General features: G+C 43.3%; 1 protein-coding gene across 4 annotated transcripts in view; it reads right to left on the minus strand.

Annotated features, from left to right (window-relative positions):
- The window catches only part of LOC115134106 (liprin-beta-1-like), a 54,125-nt gene that overhangs the window by 17,865 nt on the left and 12,750 nt on the right, over window positions 1-23,510 (minus strand). Inside the window, exons 2-10 of one of the 4 annotated variants that reach the window (XM_029667751.2) lie at window positions 10,225-10,309; window positions 8,822-9,033; window positions 6,017-6,106; window positions 3,819-3,932; window positions 3,551-3,670; window positions 2,632-2,724; window positions 2,275-2,367; window positions 984-1,101; window positions 579-623 (exon numbers count right to left, since the gene is read on the minus strand). In XM_029667751.2, coding sequence (XP_029523611.1) covers window positions 579-623; window positions 984-1,101; window positions 2,275-2,367; window positions 2,632-2,724; window positions 3,551-3,670; window positions 3,819-3,932; window positions 6,017-6,106; window positions 8,822-9,033; window positions 10,225-10,288 — 949 coding nt within the window. In that variant the 5' untranslated portion in view covers window positions 10,289-10,309. The remainder of the gene's footprint in view (window positions 1-578; window positions 624-983; window positions 1,102-2,274; window positions 2,368-2,631; window positions 2,725-3,550; window positions 3,671-3,818; window positions 3,933-6,016; window positions 6,107-8,821; window positions 9,034-10,224; window positions 10,310-23,510) is intronic. The other 3 variants (XM_029667752.2, XM_029667753.2, XM_029667754.2) reach the window with 3 other exon arrangements.

Genomic DNA, 23,510 nt, shown 5'->3' on the forward strand with positions numbered 1-23,510 from the left:
AGCGGGCGGGCATCTATACCATAACAGATGAGAGGAAGGGATGTTTTGACATGTAGACAGTCTATCATTGTATATATTTATAAATCCCTAGGGCAGTCTTAAAGGCACAATCAATACATTTGATTTATATTGTAATCAATATGTTGTGTAGAGAGCTTTTGGGACAGTTGCAATCACAATACCAAAGTAGAGCAGGTGAATAAATTTGAACAACATATTTCTTGTTGTGTATAGGTTGTGTTTTATAAGTTTACGTTTCAACTTCATCTAGTTGCCATGGAGGACAGAGAACAGAATGCACCTTTAAGATATTTAAGTCAACTAACTTTACCATTCTTACAGTACATGAAGGCAAAAAACCTTTCTGCAATACAAACCACTGATATCTTTTCATTCACTTATTTGAGTTCTAAAATATCGGTGGCTGAACTGATAAAATGATTTCACAGAGTATATACACAGGGTTATGGACAAGCAAAGTTCAGATGGGCCATTCATGCCCATACATGCAAACAGGGGACAGATGAGCAAGAGCAAATAATAATAAATACAAGAATTGATAAAACGCATAACCTTACGTTTCTCTTTCAGCCTCAATTTAAGAGTTTCATCTGGGTGAGAGACTAAACAGGACACAGAATTACTGGCTTCAGTTTCTGACGACTTCAGTTTCATCAAAACTGTATTCTTTTAAATCATGTTGATTGGTTACAAAGTATGACAAACTGCAATATCAGAGACATAATATATTATAAGCATAATAAGACAAATGCTCATACATGCTTATAACGCGTTATAACGCATTATACCTGTCTGCTTTCAGTAAAGTGTAACCAAAATGTTATCTTTGCTTAATGGAACATGTGTCACAGATCTCCATTGGACAGACCTTTTAGTGTAGAACTAGGCCTAATCTGTGTCCGGGAAACCGGCCCATTGAGTAAAGACACAGATAGAAAGTCAACTGCGGCCCATGATGTCACCTCTGTCTCCACTGTCCATTCCAACCGGTGTGATGCCTCTGAACCCAGTCTCGTCGTGTAACCTCCTCAGCTCTCCGTCCCTTCCCTCCAGATGCCTCCTCAGCATTGCCAGCTCCTCCTGCTCAACACACAACAGTTAGTCAGCGACATCCTCACAAAAAACACTGGTTGCATTCCAGGCCAACTACATTGCAGACGTACTGCAGCATCGCATCAACAAATGGTTGTATCCACGTCATCGACTGCGCAGTTGAGCAAGAGAATGGTCGTGTTCCCCTGCTTTGACGTTGCATTGCATCATCCAATGGTTATGTGCCATGTCATCGACTGTGCCGTCAGTCACCAGATTGCTATAGCATAGGTATTTTATATCAGCTAACCACATATCCAGGGCTTGTCAATTCTGGCATGCATCAGCAATACCTGGGCAGAGGAACGCACCCAATAACTATGGTGTGGTTAACCGATATGTTAACCACTTATCCAGGTGTTGTGAGATCTGGCAGGCTTCTGCAATGTAGTCAGCCAGGAACATGGCCACTGACTTAACGCCCCCTTTCCCACCTCCGTCCTTAACAAACACCCACCTTCACAAACAAACCACAACACAAACATTCAGATGCTGACTTGACAGGCAGAGACAATGATACACACACACCCAGAACAGGTGTGACTAAGGGAGGAGGTGGGGATGTGGGGGTCAGTGCGGGGGTCTGGGATGGTTGATGTTTCATCAAGTGTTGGAGGAGCCATTTTACATGGCAGCGTCATAATAGCCTGGTCGCAGGCCTGTTTGTGCTGTCTTGATAATCCATTGACCACAGGTGTTGGCAAAACAACATAAACAGATCTTGGACCAGCTTAGTGTCAAAATGTCATGGGACAGAACATCAAGCATGAATGATTTCAAAACAAAAACAGAGAAAGTACATTTCATCCATAAGAAAGAGGGAAAAAAATGAAAGACATTGCAAAACAGATTTCCAAAAGATGTCACAAAACACCAAAATGAAGACATACCTGTGGTTTACATTAAATATGCTATATGCTTAAATTAGGGATGTTTACATTTGTATGTATAAGTGCTTAGCTTTTTGCACCTGCACCAGAAAAACACATCAATTTTACCATTTGGATCATTCAATTGTTTTTTATGATAAGTCAGTTGAGTTGGTCTTTTTCTGCTAACACACCTTTAATCTTGGCTAGAAATATGTAAAAACCAAATAAAACTGAACACACATAACCCCATATCAGATGGCAACAAGCAGAAACCCTGGGAGAAGCCAACCTTCAGGGCCTGCAGTTTGTTTTCCTTCCTCTGTTTCTCATACTGCATCTGGCCCACTTTGATTTTCAGGCTAGAAAGCTTGGCCATTAATGACTAGTAGCGGTAGATAAAGAGGTAAGCCAAGGAAAGAGAGAGAAAAGAAAGATGTTATAAAAGAAAGACAGCAAAAAGGGGGAGGATACTCAAGATTTGAAAAATATTCAAAGAAAGAAGAGAGGATATAAGTGTAAAGAAGAAATGGGCTATAGGGAAAAGTTTTCCTTCTGGAAGTAGATTTCTTTTAGCAGAATGAATCATTCATATCTTCCATATTGCAGTGCAGGTAGGCCTACTCCACAGGACCACATGATAACTCACCTTAGTGGATTTCAGTTTCTTCTCATACTGTAGTCTTTCACTCTCCATCTCAGTCACTCTGTACCTCAGTTCATTCATCTCCAGAACCATGTCCTGATAGGGGAGACAAAGACCGCATGACCCACAGTGTACTGGGGAAGGAGGGAAGCTACATACAACATGCTTCTTCAATCAGAGAATTTCTCAGAAGTAAAAGGAGTCCTAGAACAGTCACCCCGATGGCTTGATAAACCATATGGTAAGATTGCTTGTTCCTCAAGCGCTACTTAAGATACGTCAAAACATGGCCATGGTTTTCATTTGATCAAAATAAATATTTTGAACCCTGAAGAAGGCAGCTTAGCTGTCGGCTTATTAGACTTATCACATTGGAGCGATTCGAGTGAAAAGCTTTGCTTTTTCTTATCAAAAGAAGCCCATACAGAGAATCTTCTCCCACATACTCCAAGGCCAACTACTGATCCCCACGGAGACCATATCATGTGATGAGGGACTAGTTTCCAGGCACAGTAGAAATCCCAGAGCTGTTCTGCTTTGCTCTGAACTGCCGTGTAAACAAGATATGAACAACCTTTTAGGTCTTTGTTGGCAACCATACAACCAGAGTTAAGCCAAATCTTCACATTTCCCCATTATCAAAACCCTAATGCCAGACATTTGAATGAGAGCAACTCATGCATATCTTCAAACAAGGCACAGTGCCCCTGGCCATGGTAACTGGCATTCTCTTGGCAGTGAACAGTGTCTTTACTTGCCCCAACACACTGCGGCTTTGAACACATGATGATATAAGCCTCCCCTCCCCACACAGTTTTCAGGCAGCAAGAAAGTGTGTGTGTGTGTGTGTGTAAGAGCGCGAGGGAGAGGAAAAAGACTGCAAAAAGGATGAATCCTAAAGCAGAGGCCTCCCATTCCATACCTCATTGTCGCTGAAGTCAAAGTGCAGTCTGTCCTTTTCAAATGAGTTCAGCTTCAGGTTGGACACCTCGGCCATCAGGTCCTGTTTCTGAGTCTCTAGAGCCGTTCTGCACAGGAGTTCCTGCGAAACCACAAAACACAGACTAAATATAGACAACACACAAACACTCACAGAGTTCGCCTTGCTTGGTTTTGCTGTTCAGCAGTGGTGACAAGAATATAACTTCAACAGAGCGCCGTGTTCAGGGGCCGTTCTCCTCCAAACTGACCTGTTGCAGCATATCCTCAGTGGCGTTCAGTTTCTCCCGGTGCTCATCCAGACACATGTCCAAGTCCCTTATCTTCTCCCCCTGCGCCTCTACCTGGTCTGTCAACACACTCACCTGCACAGGAACACATGGGTAAGACTAAGTTGCTCTTATACCTGTGTAGTAAGACAGTAATTACAATATTAAACATTATTATGGTGCATAGTAATGGAATTGAGTTACTACACCAAGTTCATTAAAGTCTGGTCCCAGATGTGTATGTGCTGTATAGCCAATTCCTCAAATCAAATTTTATTGGTCACATACACATGGTTAGCAGATGTTAATGTGAGTGTAGCGAAATGCTTGTGCTTCTAGTTCCAACCATGCAGTAATATCTAACAAGTAATCTAACCATTTCAAAACAACTACCTTAAAACACACAAATATAAAGGAATTAATAAAAATATGTACATATAAATATATGGATGAGCGATGGCTGAACAGCATAGGCAAGATGCAGTAGATGGTATAGAGTATGGTATATACATATGAGATGAGCAGTGTAGGGTATGTAAACATTATATAAAGTGGCTTTGTTTAAAGTGACTAGTGATACATTTATTACATCCAATTTCTAATTATTAAAGTGGCTAGAGATTTGAGTCAGTATGTTGGCAGCAGCCACTCAATGTTAGTGATGGCTGCTTAACAGTCTCTCGGTGCCAGCTTTGATGCACCTGTACTGACCACACCTTCTGGATGATAGTGGGGTGAACAGGCAGTAGCTCGGGTGGTTGTTATCCTTGATGATCTTTTTGGCCTTCCTGTGACATCAGGTGCTGTAGGTGTCCTGGAGGGCAGGTAGTTTGCCCCCGGTGATGCGTTGTGCAGACCTCACTACCCTCTAGAGAGCCTTATGGTTGAGGGCGGTGCAGTTGCCGTACCAGGCTGTGATACAGCCCGACAGGATGCTCTCGATTGTGCATCTGTAAACGTTTGTGAGTGTTTTTGGTGACAAGCCAAATTTCTTCAGCCTCATGAGGTTGAAGAGGCGCTGTTGCGCCTTCTTTACCACGCTGTCTGTGTTGGTGGACCAATTCAGTTTGTCTGTGATGTGTACGCCGAAGGAACTTAAAACTTACTACCCTCTCCACTACGGTCCCATCGATGTGGATAGGGGGGTGCTCCCTCTGCTGTTTCCTGAAGTACAAAATCATCTCCTTTGTTTTGTTGACGTTGAGTGTGAGGTTATTTTTCTGACACCACAATCCGAGGGCCCTCACCTCCTCCCTGTAGGCCGTCTCGTCGTTGTTGGAAATCAAGCCTACCACTGTAGTGTCATCCGCAAACTTGATGATTGAGTTGGAGGCGTGCATGGCCACGCAGTCGTGGGTGAACAGGGAGTACAGGAGAGGGCTCAGAACACACCCTTGTGGGGCCCCAGTGTTGAGGATCAGCGGGGTGGAGATGTTTCCTACCATCACCACCTGGGAGCATCCCGCCAGAAAGTCCAGGTCTCAAGCTTAATGAAGAGTTTGGAGAGTGCTATGGTGTTAAATGCTGAGCTGTAATCGATGAACAGCATTCTTACATAGGTATTCCTCTAGTCCAGATGGGTTAGGGCAGTGTGATTGCGATTGCGTTGTATGTGGACCTATTCGGGCGGTAAGGAAATTGAAGTGGGTCTAGGGTGTCAGGTAGGGTGGAGGTGATATGATCCTTGACTAGTCTCTCAAAGCACTTCATGATGACGGAAGTGAGTGCTACAGGGCAATAGTCGTTTAGCTCAGTTACCTTAGATTTCTTGGGTACAGGAACAATGGTGGCCCTCTTGAAGCATGTAGGAACAGCAGATTGGGATAGGGAGCGATTGAATGTGTCCGTAAACACACCAGCCAGCTGGTCTGCGCATGCTCTGAGGACGCAACTAGGGATGCTGTCTGGGCTGGCAGCCTTGCGAGGGTTAACACGTTTAAATGTTTTACTCACATTGGTTGCGGTGAAGGAGAGCCCACAGGTTTTGGTAGCAGGTTAGGAGGTTATGGTCATGCCAAACATTTTTTAAAGTTGGCTATTGTAAGCGCAATCAGTTCATCACAATAAAAAGGTAACTTGCTGTCAATTAATTTGGTTGTAAAGCCCTTTAAATGAGCCATTTAGGCTACTGTGGTAAGATGGCTACTAGCTATGACATGTTGTTGTGTACTGGACACTACCTGAAGCACCAGGGATTCCTTGTCACCCTCCAGCCGAGACAGTCTCTCCTGGTAGAGGTCCCCACCCATGGAGATGTGGTGACCATTGGACTGCAGGCAGGCACAGAAGACAACATGAAGAGTCAGTGAAAGAGTGGCACTTGGGATTGGTCTGTGAGTGTTAACATACATCCTCCAATAGTATTTTGTGATAGACCGTTAAACATAAATGTTCATCAAGTTATGAGTAGCTGGACAGCGTGGACACAAGAGGTGGTTTTGGGTTCTGAGATGAAGCCTCTATTACACTGGTAAAGTTTTACGACATGCTCAGTGCTTAATGTTTCAAGATCAAGTCAGATTAAGCTAAAGATCGATGCTGTGGCACCTCTGGTACACTGGAATATGTCCTAGGGTGAACACGGCATATTGGAAGTGCCTTAAACACGGACAATTATCAGACAACAAATTGCACAAGAGTCTTTCGAGTGACAGCTTTGTGTGATTGATGTTGCATTTGCCCTTTCCTTTGCCTGCAACACCTTAAATGGTCGAAGAGACTAGTGTACACAGAGAGTGGGTTTCAGCAGAGAGTTACTAGTGTACACACAGAGTGGGTTTCAGCAGAGAGTTACTAGTGTACACACAGAGTGGGTTTCAGCAGAGAGTTACTAGTGTACACACAGAGTGGGTTTCAGCAGAGAGTTACTGGTGTACACACAGAGTGGGTTTCAGCAGAGAGTTACTGGTGTACACACAGAGTGGGTTTCAGCAGAGAGTTACTGGTGTACACACAGAGTGGGTTTCAGCAGAGAGTTACTGGTGTACACACAGAGTGGGTTTCAGCAGAGAGTTACTGGTGTACACACAGAGTGGGTTTCAGCAGAGAGTTACTGGTGTACACACAGAGTGGGTTTCAGCAGAGAGTTACTAGTGTACACACAGAGTGGATTTCAGCAGAGAGTTACTGGTGTACACACAGAGTGGGTTTCAGCAGAGAGTTACTGGTGTACACACAGAGTGGGTTTCAGCAGAGAGTTACTGGTGTACACACAGAGTGGGTTACAGCAGAGAGTTACTAGTGAACACACAGCCTCTGGCATTTCCCGTGGCCCAGATCCTAGATCCCAGTGGTCTCTGCAGCAAGCAGTTGGTTCCCACCACATCAGTGGGTTGTTTCTCACAGCGGTCTGTCACAAACCCTGGCTTTTATCTTATTGACTACAGCATACTCTAAGAGTTCAGGGAGATGTTTGCTTTGTAAACTCAGAGGACCTGTTCGTGGACATTGGAGACTCAAATTAGAGGTGTTCTTGTAACATTCAAAGCGAGGACAGGCTGAAGAACTGCGAACAAGATGATCAATGGCCAGATGGGCTTCACATAGTTAGTTTGAACTCAGTGTTCCAGAAACATTCCTGTTGTAAAACAGCTACAAAACAGAATGGAACGGAGCGCACACGCAGAGAGCAAAATATATAGGCTTAATCATTCATATACTATTAGTCGGCACAAAGAATCAACGTTTTAACCAGCTGCCTTTGATATGGGTGTGCTGGCTGGTTGCTCTACAGCAAGATCCTCTAGCTGCCCAATGGAGCTTCAACCCCAACCAACATTTCCCCTCATCAATATTTAGAGGGTTTATATATTACTACTCTGCTGCTAAAACTGACCAGGAAATGTCTGTGATAATGTATCCCCTCATACCATACTTCTCCTTTAACCCTCATACTGTCACGTTCGTTATAAAAATGAGACCAAGGCGCAGCATGAGTAGAGTTCCACATGTTTTAAATAAAACCGAAACTCAGCAAAACAAAATAAACAAGCACAAACGAAACGTGAAGCTTTACGAATAGTGCATACAGGCAACTAAACATAGAACAAGATCCCACAAACACCAAAGGGAAATGGCTACCTAAATATGATCCCCAATCAGAGACAACAATAAACAGCTGTCTCTGGTTGGGAACCATATCAGGCCAACATAGAATTACAAAAACCCTAGACAATACAAAAACCCTAGACAATACAAAACTAGTGTACCCACCCTAGTCACACCCTGACTTAACCAAAATATAAAAGAAAACATATCTAAGGTCAGGGCGTGACACATACCATACTTCTCCTTTAAACAGCAGTAGAGCTCTTTAACGAACGTACCATCCCAGATTCCCCACCAGATGAGTCTCAGACATGTTGTTTTTGTAGTGACACAGGAGGGAATAACACGAGGGACACAACAACAACAGATGTCCCCTTTGTGGATCTAACCTTATCACACCATAATTCACCACAACAACAGATGTCCCCTTTGTGGATCTAACCTTATCACACCGTAATTCACCACAACAACAGATGTCCCCTTTGTGGATCTAACCTTATCACACCATTAATCACCACAGCAGGCCTATATTTACACATTCCGTGACATGTCTGGACAAACACCAGCCGTAACACGACACTGCTGTGGAGACTAATGTGATGAGGGATGTCATCGGAGCTGAACATGAACTTTAAATTAATGCAACAATCGTCTCCCATGTCGGTTTACAGTACGTCTGACATTCTCTTAGTCCTCTCATCACAGATTTGTGTGTCTCTCCCAAGTCACTAGATGTGACAAAGGATTTCATACACATGGCTTTGAGAAGGTTCTAGATAAAGTAAGTTTTAGCACCAGCGAAACCAGGAAGACTTTGCAGTCCCTACACTGTGATACAGCACATTCAACCACAGAGATTTATCATCAACATCATGGGTGGATGCACCTGAAACAGCACCCTATTCCTTATATAGTGCACTACTTTTGACTGGTCTCACCATCAGGTGTCCCTGCTGCAGCCAGTCCACCAGGCTGTCTGCGGTGGCGTCAGGGATCTGGCAGCGCAGGCCCTCCCTCTCCTCTGTGTCCAATAGCTCCAGCACGCCCCGGAGGTCCTCCAGCAGGTTCAGCGCCCGCAGGCTGCCCATGAAGGGAGAGGTGGGCGACTGGCAGTCAAACAGCCCGTTAGAGTAATCCATAGCCTTGGAGCCTGGGGGGCGGACACACACACTCAATTAAACAGTTTCCATACTTTAAAGATGGAGAAAGATTCTCTATTTGCAGTTAGCCTCCCCATGAAAGAAGTTCAGTCATTTATAAGGTCTATTAAATGGTACAATTTCATCAAATGACTATGTTGTATTTTAGCCCAAGAAAGAGGACATTCTGTGCAATGTATAACAGGTTCACAACAGCCCTGCATTTCTAGAGTAGAGTGAAAATAACTCTTGGTTATACCATTACGTCACTGCTCCTCATTACAGGAACTAGCCGACACGACAAGTGAGGAAATCTAGCTAATTTACACACGAGACTCTACAGGGAAACACAGCTACAGGCAGAGAAAGAGTGGGATAGCAAAAGAGAGACAGAAAGAGAGAACAAGAGAGCGAGAGAGACAGAGCTTGAATGAGGACAGAAAGGCTAGAGTTACTTGGGAAACGTAGACATCATGTGATCGGACAGTTAACTCAAATGTCAGGCCTATAATTAACCCAATGCATAAAATAAGATTAGCCTTAAAGCTCGTCTATGCTGACTGTGCATTAACATTACTGTACAAATACAGCCATACTGAAGTACTGAGATGGGCTTCACATTTATCCCCATCAGCTACAGTACTACATTTAACTGCCACATGTTGAATTCCTCTATCAAACCACAATGGGAAATGTCCACTTCTTGAATAATTTTTTTGAGTTCCTGCCTGAAAACATGATCATCAAAAACAGTTAACATTAGCGATAGCGACATGAGGGGATAGTACTTGCTCAAACTAGCCTGAGTGTGATCTGGTATTCACAGTTAATTAGCCAGTCTAAAAATGTTCTTCTGCCTCTTGAAATGTGTGTTGCAGAGCTACACTGGTTGGGCCAGGTATGACCATTAATCTTTCAGTGAGTATAGAGAAAGGCATATTGTACTGGAAATGTATTTCTGTATGCATCAAGTGTCTTGTGTCTGCTCTAGGATCAGCTCTCCGCCCCCGTCCGTATAACCTTATTCATTATGATCCAAAAGGCAAAACTGATCCCGAATCAGCACTCCTACTCAGACTCTTTGTTAACACAGTCCCAGGTCTAACTATCCAACTCCGATAGTGTTGCGCCAGTGAATGTGATGCTGAGAGATCAGTCGTTGTTCTTCAGCATGCCAACGCAGCAGTGACAGAGATTCTTACCTGCTATTATCCCATCCATCTGCTCCAAGGCTGCTGCCAACATGTCACTGGCATCAGACATCATCTTCAACACTCAGTGGGCACCCTGGGAGAAAGAAACGGGACAATGAACCATTAAGCTATATGTAATTAAGGACTAGGTGTTTTTCCTGACCCACTAGAGGGTTAGGCAATACATGCCACTTATTATTGACTTCAGAGGAGGTTGGTGGCACCTTAATTGGGGAGGAAGGACTCATGGTAATGACTGGAGCGGAATCAGTGGAATGGAATCAAATACAACAAACACATGTTTCCAGGTGTTTGATGTAATTCCATTTGAGCCATTTCTTCCCTCAGCAGCCTCCACTGACTGACTTACTTTGCAGTGAGTGCATACATTCTTTGTATGTGATCCCTGTGGGATGGAACCCATGACCGTGGCATTGCTAGTGCCATGCTCTTGCCCACTGAGCCGTGGTCAGGAAAAACTGCTGGCCATAGGCATAGGCTTGTAGTTACTTAGATGTAATCTCCACATCACTAGAGCAAGAGCTTTTATGAGATTTTGAAGTCCCCCCAAAAAAATACATATACATTTTAAAAACTAACTCTATGGAGTCTGAAAAGGTAGGAAGTGAGGGGAGGAAATTTCTGCTAAGAAATATGCAACACTTTATCGTCAGTCGGCTCAGTGTTTCACAGGAAAATATAATTACTGGGTTGCTGACACAAAAGCCACTAAGAGATTGCTAAGAACCAGAATGCGCAAGGACATTAAAAAAACATGGCTAGGTTTTGGCTATTTTTTATTTAACTAGGCAAGTCAGTTAAGAACAAATTCTTATTGACAATGATGGCCTACCAGAAGGACTCCTGCTGGGATGGGGGCTGGGATAATTTTATATACACACACACACACACACACACACACACACACACAGCTCAACAAAATAAAGGGAACACTTAAACAACACAATGTAACTCCAAGTAATCACACTTCTGTGAAATCAAACTGTCCACTTAGGAAGCAACACCGATTGACAATACATTTCACATGCTGTTGTGCAAATGGAATAGACAACAGGTGGAAATTATAGGCAATTGGCAAGACACCCCCAATAAAGGAGTGGTTCTGCAGGTGGTGACCACAGACCACTTCTCAGTTCCTATGCTTCCTGGCTGATGTTTTGGTCACTTTTGAATGGTGGCGGTGCTTTCACTCTAGTGGTAGCATGAGACGGAGTCTACAACCCACACAAGTGGCTCAGGTAGTGCAGCTCATCCAGGATGGCACATCAATGCGAGCTGTGGCAAGGTTTGCTGTGTCTGTCAGCGTAGTGTCCAGAGCATGGAGGCGCTAACAGGAGACAGGCCAGTATATCAGGAGACGTGGAGGAGGCCGTAGGAGGGCAACAACCCAGCAGCCTTTGTGCAAGGAGGAGCACTGCCAGAGCCCTGCAAAATGACCTCCAGCAGGCCACAAATGTGCATGTGTCTGCTCAAACGGTCAGAAACAGACTCCGTGAGGGTGGTATGAGGGCCCGACGTCCACACGTGGGGGTTGTGCTTACAGCCCAACACCGTGCAGGACGTTTGGCATTTGCCAGAGAACACCAAGATTGGCAAATTCGCCACTGGCGCCCTTGTGCTCTTCACAGATGAAAGCAGGTTCACACTAAGCACGTGACAGACGTGACAGAGTCTGGAGATGCCGTGGAGAATGTTCTGCTGCCTGCAACATCCTCCAGCATGACCGGTTTGGGGGTGGGTCAGTCATGGTGTGGGGTGGCATTTCTTTGGGGGGCCACACAGACCTCCATGTGTTCGCCAGAGGTAGCCTGACTGCCATTAGGAACCGAGATGAGATCCTCAGACCCCTTGTGAGACCATATGCTGGTGCGGTTGGCCCTGGGTTCCTCCTAATGCAAGACAATGCTAGATCTCATGTGGCTGGAGTGTGTCAGCAGTTCCTGCAAGAGGAAGGCATTGATGCTATGGACTGGCCCGCCCGTTCCCCAGACCTGAATCCAATTGAGCACATCTGGGACATCATGTCTCGCTCCATCCACCAACGTCACGTTGCACCACAGACTGTCCAGGAGTTGGCGGATGCTTTAGTCCAGGTCTGGGAGGAGATCCCTCAGGAGATCATCCACCACCTCATCAGGAGCATGCCAAGGCGTTGTAGGGAGGTCATACAGGCACGTGGAGGCCACACACACTACTGAGCCTAATTTGGACTTGTTTTAAGGACATTACATCAAAGTTGGATCAGCCTGTAGTGTTGTTTTCCACTTTAATTTTGAGTGTGACTCCAAATCCAGACCTCCATGGGTTGATACATTTGATTTCCATTGATAATTTGTGTGATTGTTGTCAGCACATTCAACTATGTAAAGAAAAAAGTATTTAATAAGAATATTTAATTCATTCAGATCTAGGATGTGTTATTTTAGTGTTCCCTTTGTTTTTTTGAGCAGTATATATATATATATATATATCACAACAAGCGAGACACCACAACACTACATAGAGAGACTTAAGACAACATAGCATGGTAGCAACACCAAATGACAACATGGTAGCAACAAGAAGAATACCATTAGAACTTAAAAGGATTCCTCTGACAACATAGCCGGTCATGAAAACACATTGTTGGGTAGAATAGTTTACACTAAGTAGACAATAACTGTTGAGACAGAAATATGCGAGTGTAGACTTACAGTTAATAAGGTCATGGAGGAGACGTGACAAATGGAGCATCATCATCTTAGAGAAATGTAATTCATAGATCTGTATTCTGTAAATAGTCTGTATTTCACATGGACTCGTCTCCACAACACCGTAAATGTCAGTCATCATAAATAAGCTACAGTACTAGTGGCGCTGTGTGTATACAAGGGCGGCAAGACAAGGAACTGTAAATAATACAAGTATAAAGAAAATAAGTGCAGGGCATTCTGGACCAGAATCATGTTGTAAAAATGATGTTGTGCATAGTTAATGTTTCTCTTTTGGAAAATACAAATAGCCAGACATCTTTGGATTCAGTAGTATCAAACATTGGAACAACAAAGCCACAGCAGCAGCTCCCGACTGTACACCTCAATAAGGAGCTGTGTTGATAAGCTTGTCATTTCATAATCTATCCCCCAGAAATTAGGCCCGGCCTGCTCAAAGGAAAGGGGAATGGAATCTCTGGTGCATGAAATTTTATTTATTTTTTATTTATTTTATTATACATTTAGTTGTTAAATCAGTTTGGCCAGAAAGAAAAGTGTAAGAAGTACTCTGGATTCAAATTGACTGCACATAATAACCATTAGTACTAGAGTGTTTGACAGGTGCGTAAGTTTAAGAATCATAACGCATCAAAAAAATAAACATGCACACAGTTTTGGCTGGAGCCATGAAAGACCGTAAGATAAGGAGGATTTAGCTAAACATGAAAGTGTCCTGAGGCAACATCAAAATGAACAACTTTACTCCCTACTCTGGCACCGTTTCTTTTTAAACATGCAAACATTTGAACCTGAACGTGTTTTTAATACATGTCAGCCGGTGGGGTTCAAATGAACATCCAAACGAGAAATATGATCTCCTTGTGCTTGATGTGAAATGTTGGCCAATCTTAAGCCCTTCCTGTGTTCCCTAGGTTACCCTGTCAGGCGTGGGTCATTGGACACACATTTAGAATAATAATTAAGCCATTTACCCCATTTATTGGCACAGTGAGTGAGCCACCGCTATGGACACTGGACACTTTGTTTTGGAGACCAGCGAGGAAACATCTTCTGGGCCCTAGTTTGGAGAAAAGGCCCAAAAAGCACAGCAAGGCCATTCTCTCAGTCTAGCTTCCTGATCAAAAGGATGCGCGCACACACACACACACACACAGAGAGAGAGAGAGAGAGACTCTTCATCACTAACAATACAGGCCTTTTCTATGCCAAAACTACATTCTCTGAGAATTTATGTTTTGAGCTACAATGGTCTTGCATGAGTACGACACTGCTTTACAAGTTGAGTCCATAAGGTTTTACCTGCTTCTCAGACAATCACGGTCGATTGAGGCAGCCCCCCACACCGCTCTGATTCAGAAGGGTGGGGTTAAATGTGGAAGACACATTTCAGTTGAATGCATTCAGTTGTAAAACTGACTAGGTATCTCCCTTTCCCTTCCCACTGACCCACTCACACAGTGCAGTGTTCTCCATGGTATGGGCCAAGGTAAACTCCACTCCAGAGAGCTTTCCTTCACTGGCTGCTGACTCACTTCCTGGGGGGAGGACCCCAATGTGTTAGGGTGTAACACTGTTCTACTTTTTATGGAAACCACCCAGCCACCTACCACTGTCATTTCAGCATTCCTGTGGTCAACATCTTCCTTATGGAAAATACATGCAATGAATGCATCAGGATTTTCCCTGCTTACAGTGTTGAAAATGCTGTTGAAAACACCAACATCATACGTTGTTTTATCGTTAACAGATGATTTATGAGTCATTCATATCTTCTGCAAATTGTGGTGTAAATTGGAGATTTTGTTGAGATGATTTAGGCTACAGTAGCTAACAACCAAAAATCTCTGCCTTGGTTTTTGAGAGAAGGCCTGAAATTAACTTCACACTAACTTAGCGAGCTGTGTTAAGTAAATTAGTATTTAGCTGCTATTTTCAAAAGAGCACAAACATGTGTGCTCTGCTAACGCTACCCCCCAAAAGGTCTCCATACATACTTTGGGGCTAATCAGCCATTTTAAAGTCATTAACAGGATTTCTGTTAAACACTTTCAAAGGTTGCCATTCTAACACCCTTTTATCTTTTCTCTCTCCCAGAAATGTAATTCCAGAGTTCCTGGCAAATCTTTATTTAGTCACTTTCAGAAGCAGTTGTTTTTCTAAATAGTTTGGATTTGTATCAGGCCATTGGTTGAAGTCATTTCAAAAGGTAAAAATATTCCCAAACTCATGACCAAAAATAGAACTAGCCTAATCATGTCACCAAGACAATGAACATCAGTGACACAAAACTGTCATAAAGCACAACAAAAGTCATTCGCTTTTCTTTCTAAAAGTGGCATCTTCACTGATGAAAGCTGCAAAACGTTCAAAGCTTTGAAGGTTACAGAGAGATTGGAGATTGAAACAGACGTGTCTCACGGCAAAAATCAGCTAAAAAAAGTATTTGATTGAATCTTTTCACTCGTTAGACAGCCACAGTAGACTGCACTTGACTCAGCACAATACAAAAAAAGACCATGAACTCTTCAAGGTCAAGGGAAATATGCTATTAGGCCCCATTCCCACTAGGAGATATGAAGGAGAGTGAGGAGCGGGGTGGTGAAAGAGAGATCTACTTTTCAGTTCACATTACATCCTTACCTTACGTTGTCTGGCAATGCGACATTCTTGGTCCGCAGCTCAAATTTACCGTAAATATCAAAGTAACCAGTAAGCACAAACTATTCAACAATGACAACCCTTTCCTCTTAAACATATTACACTTAAGAAATAAGGCACATCGAAGGGCTGTTCTTAAGCACGTGCAATGCGGAGTGCCTGGACACAGCTCTTAGTCAAGGTATATTGGCCACATACAGTACCAAAAACCCAAAGTGCCTTATTGCTATTACAAACTGGTTACCAACGTAACTAGAATAGTAAAAATAAATTGTTTTGTCATACCCATGGTATACGGTCTGATATACCACGGCATTCAGCCAATCAGCATTCAGGGCTCGAACCACCCAGTTTATAATTAAGCAATAAGGCACGGAGGGGTGTGGTATATGGCCAATATACCACGGCTAAGGGCTGTTCTTATGTACGACGCAACGCAGAGTGCCTGGATACAGCCCTTAGCGTTGGTATATTGGCCATATACCACAAACCACGAGGTGCCTTATTGCTATTATAAAAACTGGTTAACAATGTAATTAGAGCAGTAAAAATAAATATTTTGTCATTCCCATGGTATACAGTCTGATATACCACGGCTGTCAGCCATTCAGCATTAAGGGACTGAACAACCCAGTTTATAATATTGAATACTGCAACCAAACCATATTACACTGTTGAATAATGCAAGATGTGCAGACAATTAAAGGGTTTATTTTCTCGTCTGTTGGCTACACTCATTACATTTTAGCTTCAAGACAAAAGCACAGAGTGGCTAAGAGCATTTCTTCAGTTAGCCTACTAAAAATGAATGATTAACCTGCTTATATGAAAATATAAGTACAGTAGGCCTACCTTTAAAAAATTAAGCCTGGTTTGTTTTATCAATATCATGCAAATTAGTACAAGTGGAATGCAACAAGTTGTTTTATATGGAAGACCTACTGCCCCTTTAAGAGCTAGAATTGATTTTTTGTACCCCGTTGTGATTCTCACCAAAAAATGTTGCTCTCACACACTATTTAAATCCCACAATCGAATTAACAGTTAATGAAGCACTCTTAGCCTAGGAATTACATATAGTAAACAAATAATCTGAACTCCAGTTGAAGTCGAACTTTATATACACCTAAGCCAAATACATTTGAACTCCGTTTCACAATTCCTGACATTTAATCCAGGTAAAAATTCCGTTTTACGTCAGTTAGGATCACCACTTCATTTTAAGAATGTGAAATGTCAGAATAATAGGAGAGAGAATGATTTATTTCAGCTTTTATTTCTTTCATCACACTCCCAGTGGGTCAGAAGTGTACATACACTCAATTAGTATTTGGTAGTGTTGCCTTTAAATTGTTTAACTTGGGTCAAATGTTATGGGTAGCCTTCCACAAGCTTCCCACAGTAAGTTGGGTGAATTTGGCCCATTCCTCCTGACAGAGCTGGTGTAACTGAGTCAGGTTTGTAAGCCTCCTTGCTCACACATGCTTTTTCAGTTCTGCCCACAAATTTTCTATAGCATTGAGGTCAGGGCTTTGTGATGGCCACTCCAATACCTTGACTTTGTGGTCCTTGAGCCATTTTGCCACAACTTTGGAAGTATGCTTGGGATCATTGTCCATTTGGAAGACCCATTCGCAACCAAGCTTTAACTTCCTGACTGATATCTTGAGATGTTGCTTCAATATATCCACATCATTTTCTGTCCTCATGATGCCATCTATTTTGTGAAGTGCACCAGTCCCTCCTGCAGCAACGCACCCCCACAATATGCTGCTGCCACCCCTGTGCTTCACGGCTGGGATGGTGTTCTTCGATTTGCAAGCCTCCCCCTCCCCTCACCCTTTTATTTTTGTTTCATCAGACCAGAGGACATTTCTCCAAAAAGTACGATCTTTGTCCCCATATGCAGTTGCAAAACGTAGCCTGCCTTTTTATGGTGGTTTTGGAGCAGTGGCTTCTTCCTTGCTGAGTGGCCTTTCAGGTTATGTCAATATAGGACTCGTTTTACTGTGGATATAGATACTTTTGTACCCATTTCCTCCAGCATCTTCACAAGGTCCTTTGCTGCTGTTCTGGGATTGATTTGCACTTTTCGTAAAGTACGTTCATCTCTAGGAGACAGAACGCATCTCATACCTGAGCGGTATGACAGCTGCATGGTCCCATGGTGTTTATACTTGCATACCATTGTTGTACAGATGAACGCGATACCTTCAGGCGTCTGGAAATTGTTCCTAAGGATGAACCCTACTTGTAGAGAACTACAATTTATTTTCTGAGGTCTTGGCTGATTTCTTTTGATTTTCCCATGATGTCAAGCAAAGAGGCCCTGAGTTTGAAGGTAGGCCTTGAAATATATCCACAAGTACACCTCCAATTGACGCAACTGATGTCAATTAGCCTATCAGAAGCTTCTAAAGCCATGATAATTTTCTGGAATTTTCCAAGCTGTTTAAAGGCAGTTTATACTTAGTGTATGTCAACTTCTGACCAACTGGAATTGTGATACAGTGAATTATAAGTGAAATAATCTGCCTGTAAAAAATTGCTGGAAAAATTACTTGTGTCATGCACAAAGTCTTAACCGACTTGCCAAAACTATAGTTTGTTAACAAGACATTTGTGGAGTGGTTGAAAAACAAGTTAATGACTCCAACCTAAGTGTAAATAAACTTCCGACTTCAGCAGTACATTAACATTTTTGTGCATCTTTGACAATCGCTAATCAAGACCCAAAAACAGTATTTTTTTGTGAACCTGCACATCAACTCTCTTTTGTGGCACCAATGTGAGGGTTTATGGCAGGGGAAACAGTGTTGTAGTAGTCTAGTGTGACTCCTTTGGAGTGTTCACACTGCACAAAATATTAAGCGAACCGTCCACAAAAATTGGCTGAAAGGGACCAAGTTTTAAACCCAGTGATAGCTGGGTTCTCAACACTGCACTGGAGAATCCATTGGAAAAACAGAGAGGACGATTTACAGCAAGGCTATCATCTAAATGCATGCTTTTCAACCGTTCGCTGCCTGCACCCGCACGCCCGACTAGCATCACCACCCTGGATGGTTCCGACCTAGAATATGTGGACATTAAGTACCTAGGTGTCTGGCAAGACTGTAAACTCTCCTTCCAGACTCATATCAAACATCTCCAATCTAAAATCAAATCTAGAGTCGGTTTTCAATTCCGCAACAAAACCTCCTTCACTCACGCCGCCAAACTTACTAAACTGACTATCCTACCGATCCTCGACTTCGGCGATGTCATCTACAAAATAGCTTCCAATACTCTACTCAGCAAACTGGATGCAGTTTATCACAGTGCCATCCGTTTTGTTACTAAAGCACCTTATACCACCCACCACTGCGACCTGTATGCTCTAGTCGGCTGGCCCTCGCTACATATTCGTTGCCAGACCCACTGGCTCCATCATCTACAAGTCCATGCTAGGTAAAGCTCTGCCTTATCTCAGTTCACTGGTCACGATGGCAACACCCACCCGTAGCACGCGCTCCAGCAGGTGTATCTCACTGATCATCCCTAAAGCCAACACCTCATTTGGCCACCTTTCCTTCCAGTTCTCTGCTGCCTGTGACTGGAACGAATTGCAAAAATCCCTTTAGTTGGAAACTTCTCTCCCTCACAAACTTTAAACATCTGCTATCTGAGCAGCTAACAGATCGCTGCAGCTGTACATAGTCCATCGGTATATAGCCCACCCAATTTACCTATCTCATCCCCATACTGTTTTTATTTATTTACTTTTCTGCTCTTTTGCACACCAGTATCTCTACCTGCACATGACCATCTGATCATTTATCACTCCAGTGTTAATCTGCTAAATTGTAATTATTCACCTACCTCCTCATGCCTTTTGCACACAATGCATATAGACTATTTTTTTCTGTGTTATTGACTTGTTAATTATTTACTCCATGTGTAACTCTGTGTTATCTGTTCACACTGCTATGCTTTTATCTTGGCCAGGTCGCAGTTGTAAATGAGAACTTGTTCTCAACTAGCCTACCTGGTTAAATAAAGGTCAAATAAAATAAAAAATAAAATACTAAAAAGGCACAACGCCAACAACCCTCCCACCAAAACCCTATATTCAGCACATCTCTGGAGACAAATAGTGGCATGCCTGGCTGACTCCTGCCCTCAACACACTCCAAACAGACAGGCATCTCCACAACAGATGGGCTCACTGCTCTTAAGTTCTCTGCTCACTTGTCATCCACTGTAAGTTCACAGGTTTAGAAATCATGTCTGAACACTTTTAGCTGAGCTGTTTGGACATTGCATCACCCTTCAAGGCCTCCATGCATTCAACGTGTTAGTGCTGTATACGCAACGGCTCGACAACTAACAAAGCATGCTTAATTAAACCACAGCACTCAGCCCTGGTCTTGGAATGCCTCCATTGTCTCATCGTATGTAAACACAGAGCTTACTCCAGCTGAGCATGGCTGGCCTTGAATAGTGGTAGGGTGCTTACTCTGCAGGTATGTTCCACTGATCGCTCATAAACAACTGTTTGCAGCCAGCATTTACACAGTGAAAGCCAGATCTGGGTTCAAATACTATTTAGATCATTTCAAAAACTTCAGCTGGGATGGATAGAGCTTGCCTGGTACAATGGAAGTCACACAAATGCAAACCCCGCCCATCTGGCAGGCTAAAGCAAACACTAAACATATTTGAAAGATGTCAAATAGTATTTGAACCCAGGACTGCTGAAAACACATTGCGTCACAGCGTCTGTTGATTCACAAGGATAATCCCAAGTAGGTTTGGGCAATATCCAGATTTTCATACCGTCATAATACAATTTCTGTACCATACCGGGGCATACGGTATCACCGAATGTGCACACAAAGTGTTCTCCTTAAAAAATATATACATGTAAAAGTCATATACACAGTGTACAAAACATGAAGAAATTCTTCCTAATATTTACATTTACATTTAAGTCATTTAGCAGACGCTCTTATCCAGAGCGACTTACAAATTGGTGCTTTCACCTTATGACATTGCGTTCTTCATTGACTACAGCTCAGTGTTAAACATTATTGTGCCCCCAAGCTCATCACTAAGCTTAACACAGAACCCAAACTGGCTGAGTGAGTGCGCCATCGTGCATACATTTATTTTGTCCCCCTACACCAAACACGATCACGACACGCAGGTTAAAATATCAAAACAATGCTTGTGCTTCTAGTTCTAACAGCGCAGTAATATCTAACAAGTAATATAACAATTCCCCAACAACTACCTAATACACACAAATTTAAAGGGGTGAATGAGAATATGTACATATAAATATATGGATGAGCGATGGCCGGGTGGCATAGGCAAGGTACAGCAGATGGTATAAAATATAGTACATACATGTGATATGAGTAATGTAAGATATGTAATCATTATTAATGTGGCACTGTTTAAAGTGACTAATGATCCATTTATTAAAGTGTCCAGTGATTGGGTCTCAATGTAGGCAGCAGCCTCTCTTGAGTTAGTGATGGCTATTTAACAGTCTGATGGCCTTGAGATGGAAGCTGTTATTCAGTCTCTCGGTCCCAGCTTTGATGCACCTGTACTGACCTCGCCTTCTGGATGATAGCGGTGTGAACAGGCAGTGGCTCGGGTGGTTGTTGTCCTTGCTAATCTTTTTGGCCTTCCTGTGATGTTGGGTGCTATAGGTGTCACGGAGGGTAGGTAGTTTAGCCCCGGTGATGCGTTGTGCAGACCGCACCACCTTGCGGTTGAGGGCAGTGCAGTTGCCGTACCAGGCTGTGATAGAGCCCGACAGGATGCTCTCGATTGTGCATCTGTAGAAGTTTGTCAGGGTTTTGGGTGACATGCCAAATTTCTTCAGCCTCCTGAGGTTGAAGAGGCGCTGTTTCGCCTTCTTCACCACGCTGTCTGTGTGGGTGGACCATTTCAGTGTCCGTGATGTGCACACAGAGGAACTGAAATAGTTCCACCTTCTCCACTACTATCCCATCGATGTGAATAGGGGGGTGCTTTCCTGAAGTCCATGATCATCTCCTTTCTTTTGTTGACGTTGAGTGATGTTATTTTCCTGACACCACACTCAGAGTGGCCTCACCTCCCTGTAGGCTGTCTCGTCATTGTTGGTGATCAAGTCCACTACTGTTGTGACGTCTGCAAACTTGATGATTGAGTTGAAGGCATGCATGGCCACAGAGTCATGGGTGAACAGGGAGTACAAAGGAGAGGGCTGAGCACACACCCTTGTGTTTCCTACCTTCACCACCTGTGGACGGCCCATCAGAAAGTTCAGGACCCAGTTGCACAGGGAGGGGTTGAGACCCAGGGCCTCCAGCTTGAAGATGAGCTTGGGAGGGTACTATGATGTTGAATGCTGAGTTGTAGTCAATGAACAGCATTCTTACATATGTATTATTTTTGTCCAGATGGGATAGGGCAGTGTGCAGTATGATGGCGATTGCATCATCTGTGGACCTGTTGAGGCGGTATGCAAACTGAAGTGGGTCTAGGGTGGCTGGTAAGGTGGCGGTGGTATGATCCTTGACAAGCCTCTCAAAGCACTTCATGATGACACGGGGCGGTAGTCATTTAGTTCAGTTATCTTTTCCTTCTTGGGTACAGGAACAATGGAAGCCATCTTGAAGCATGTGGGGACAACAGACTGAGATAGGGAGCGATTAAATCGGTCTGGAAACACACCAGCTGGTCTGCGCATGCTCCAAGGACGCGGCTAGGGATGCCGTCTGGGCCAGCAGCCTTGCAAGGGTTAACAAGTTTAAATGTTTTACTCGGCCACTGAGGAGAGGGGAGGCTGCAGTCTTTGTTAGTGATCCACAACAGTGGCACTGCATTATCCTCAAAGCGGGCAAAGAAGGTGTTTAGTGTCTGGAAGCGTGATGTCGATATCCGTGACGTGGCTGTTTTCGTATTCAGTGGTTTCCTGTAGACCCTGCCACATACGTCATGTGTCGGAGCCGTTGAATTGCGACTTCACCTTGTCCCTGTATCGGCATTTCGCTTGTTTGATTGCCTTGCGGAGCGAATAACTACAATGTTTACACATTCAGCCATATCGCCAGACCTCTTTCCATGGTTAAATGTGGTGGATCACGCTTTCAGTTTTACGCGTGACAAATCAAATTTTATTTGACAAGTGAAATCAATAACGGATCATAGCTTGTGCATGTCATGGAAGGAGCTTTGTGTTTTGTACACTCAGTGTAGACAGTACCAGTCAAACGTTTGGACACACCTACTCATTCAACAGTTTTTCTCTCATTATTTTCTACATTGTAGAATAGTGATGACATAAAAACTATGAAATAACACGTGGAATCATGTAGTATCCAAAAAAATGTTAAATGAATCAAAATATATTTTGTATGTGAAATTATTTAAAGTAGCCACCCTTTGCCTTGGTGACAGCTTTGCACACGCTTGACATTCTCTCAACCAGTTTCATGAGGTAGTCACCTGTAGAGCATTTCAATTAACAGGTGTGCCTTGCTAAAAGTTAATTTGTGGAATTTCATTCCTTCATAATGCGTTTGAGCTAATCAGTTGTGTTGTGACAAGGTAGGTGTGGGTATACAGAAGATAACCCTATTTGGTAAAAGACCAAGTCCATATTATGGCAAGAACAGCTCAAATTAGCAAAGAGAGACAGTCCATCATTACCTTAAGACATGAAGGTCAGTGAATGTGGAACATTTCCAAAACTTTGAAAGTTTCTTCAAGTGGAGTTGCAAATACCATCAAACGCTATGATGAAACTGGCTCTCATGAGGACCGCCACAGGATAGGAAGACCCAGAGTTACCTCTGCTGCAGAGGATATGTTCATTAGAGTGACCAGCCTCAGAAATTGCAGCCCAAATAAATGCTTCAC

This window comes from Oncorhynchus nerka, linkage group LG9a (genome assembly GCF_034236695.1).
Source record: "Oncorhynchus nerka isolate Pitt River linkage group LG9a, Oner_Uvic_2.0, whole genome shotgun sequence".
Classification (NCBI taxonomy): domain Eukaryota; kingdom Metazoa; phylum Chordata; class Actinopteri; order Salmoniformes; family Salmonidae; genus Oncorhynchus; species Oncorhynchus nerka.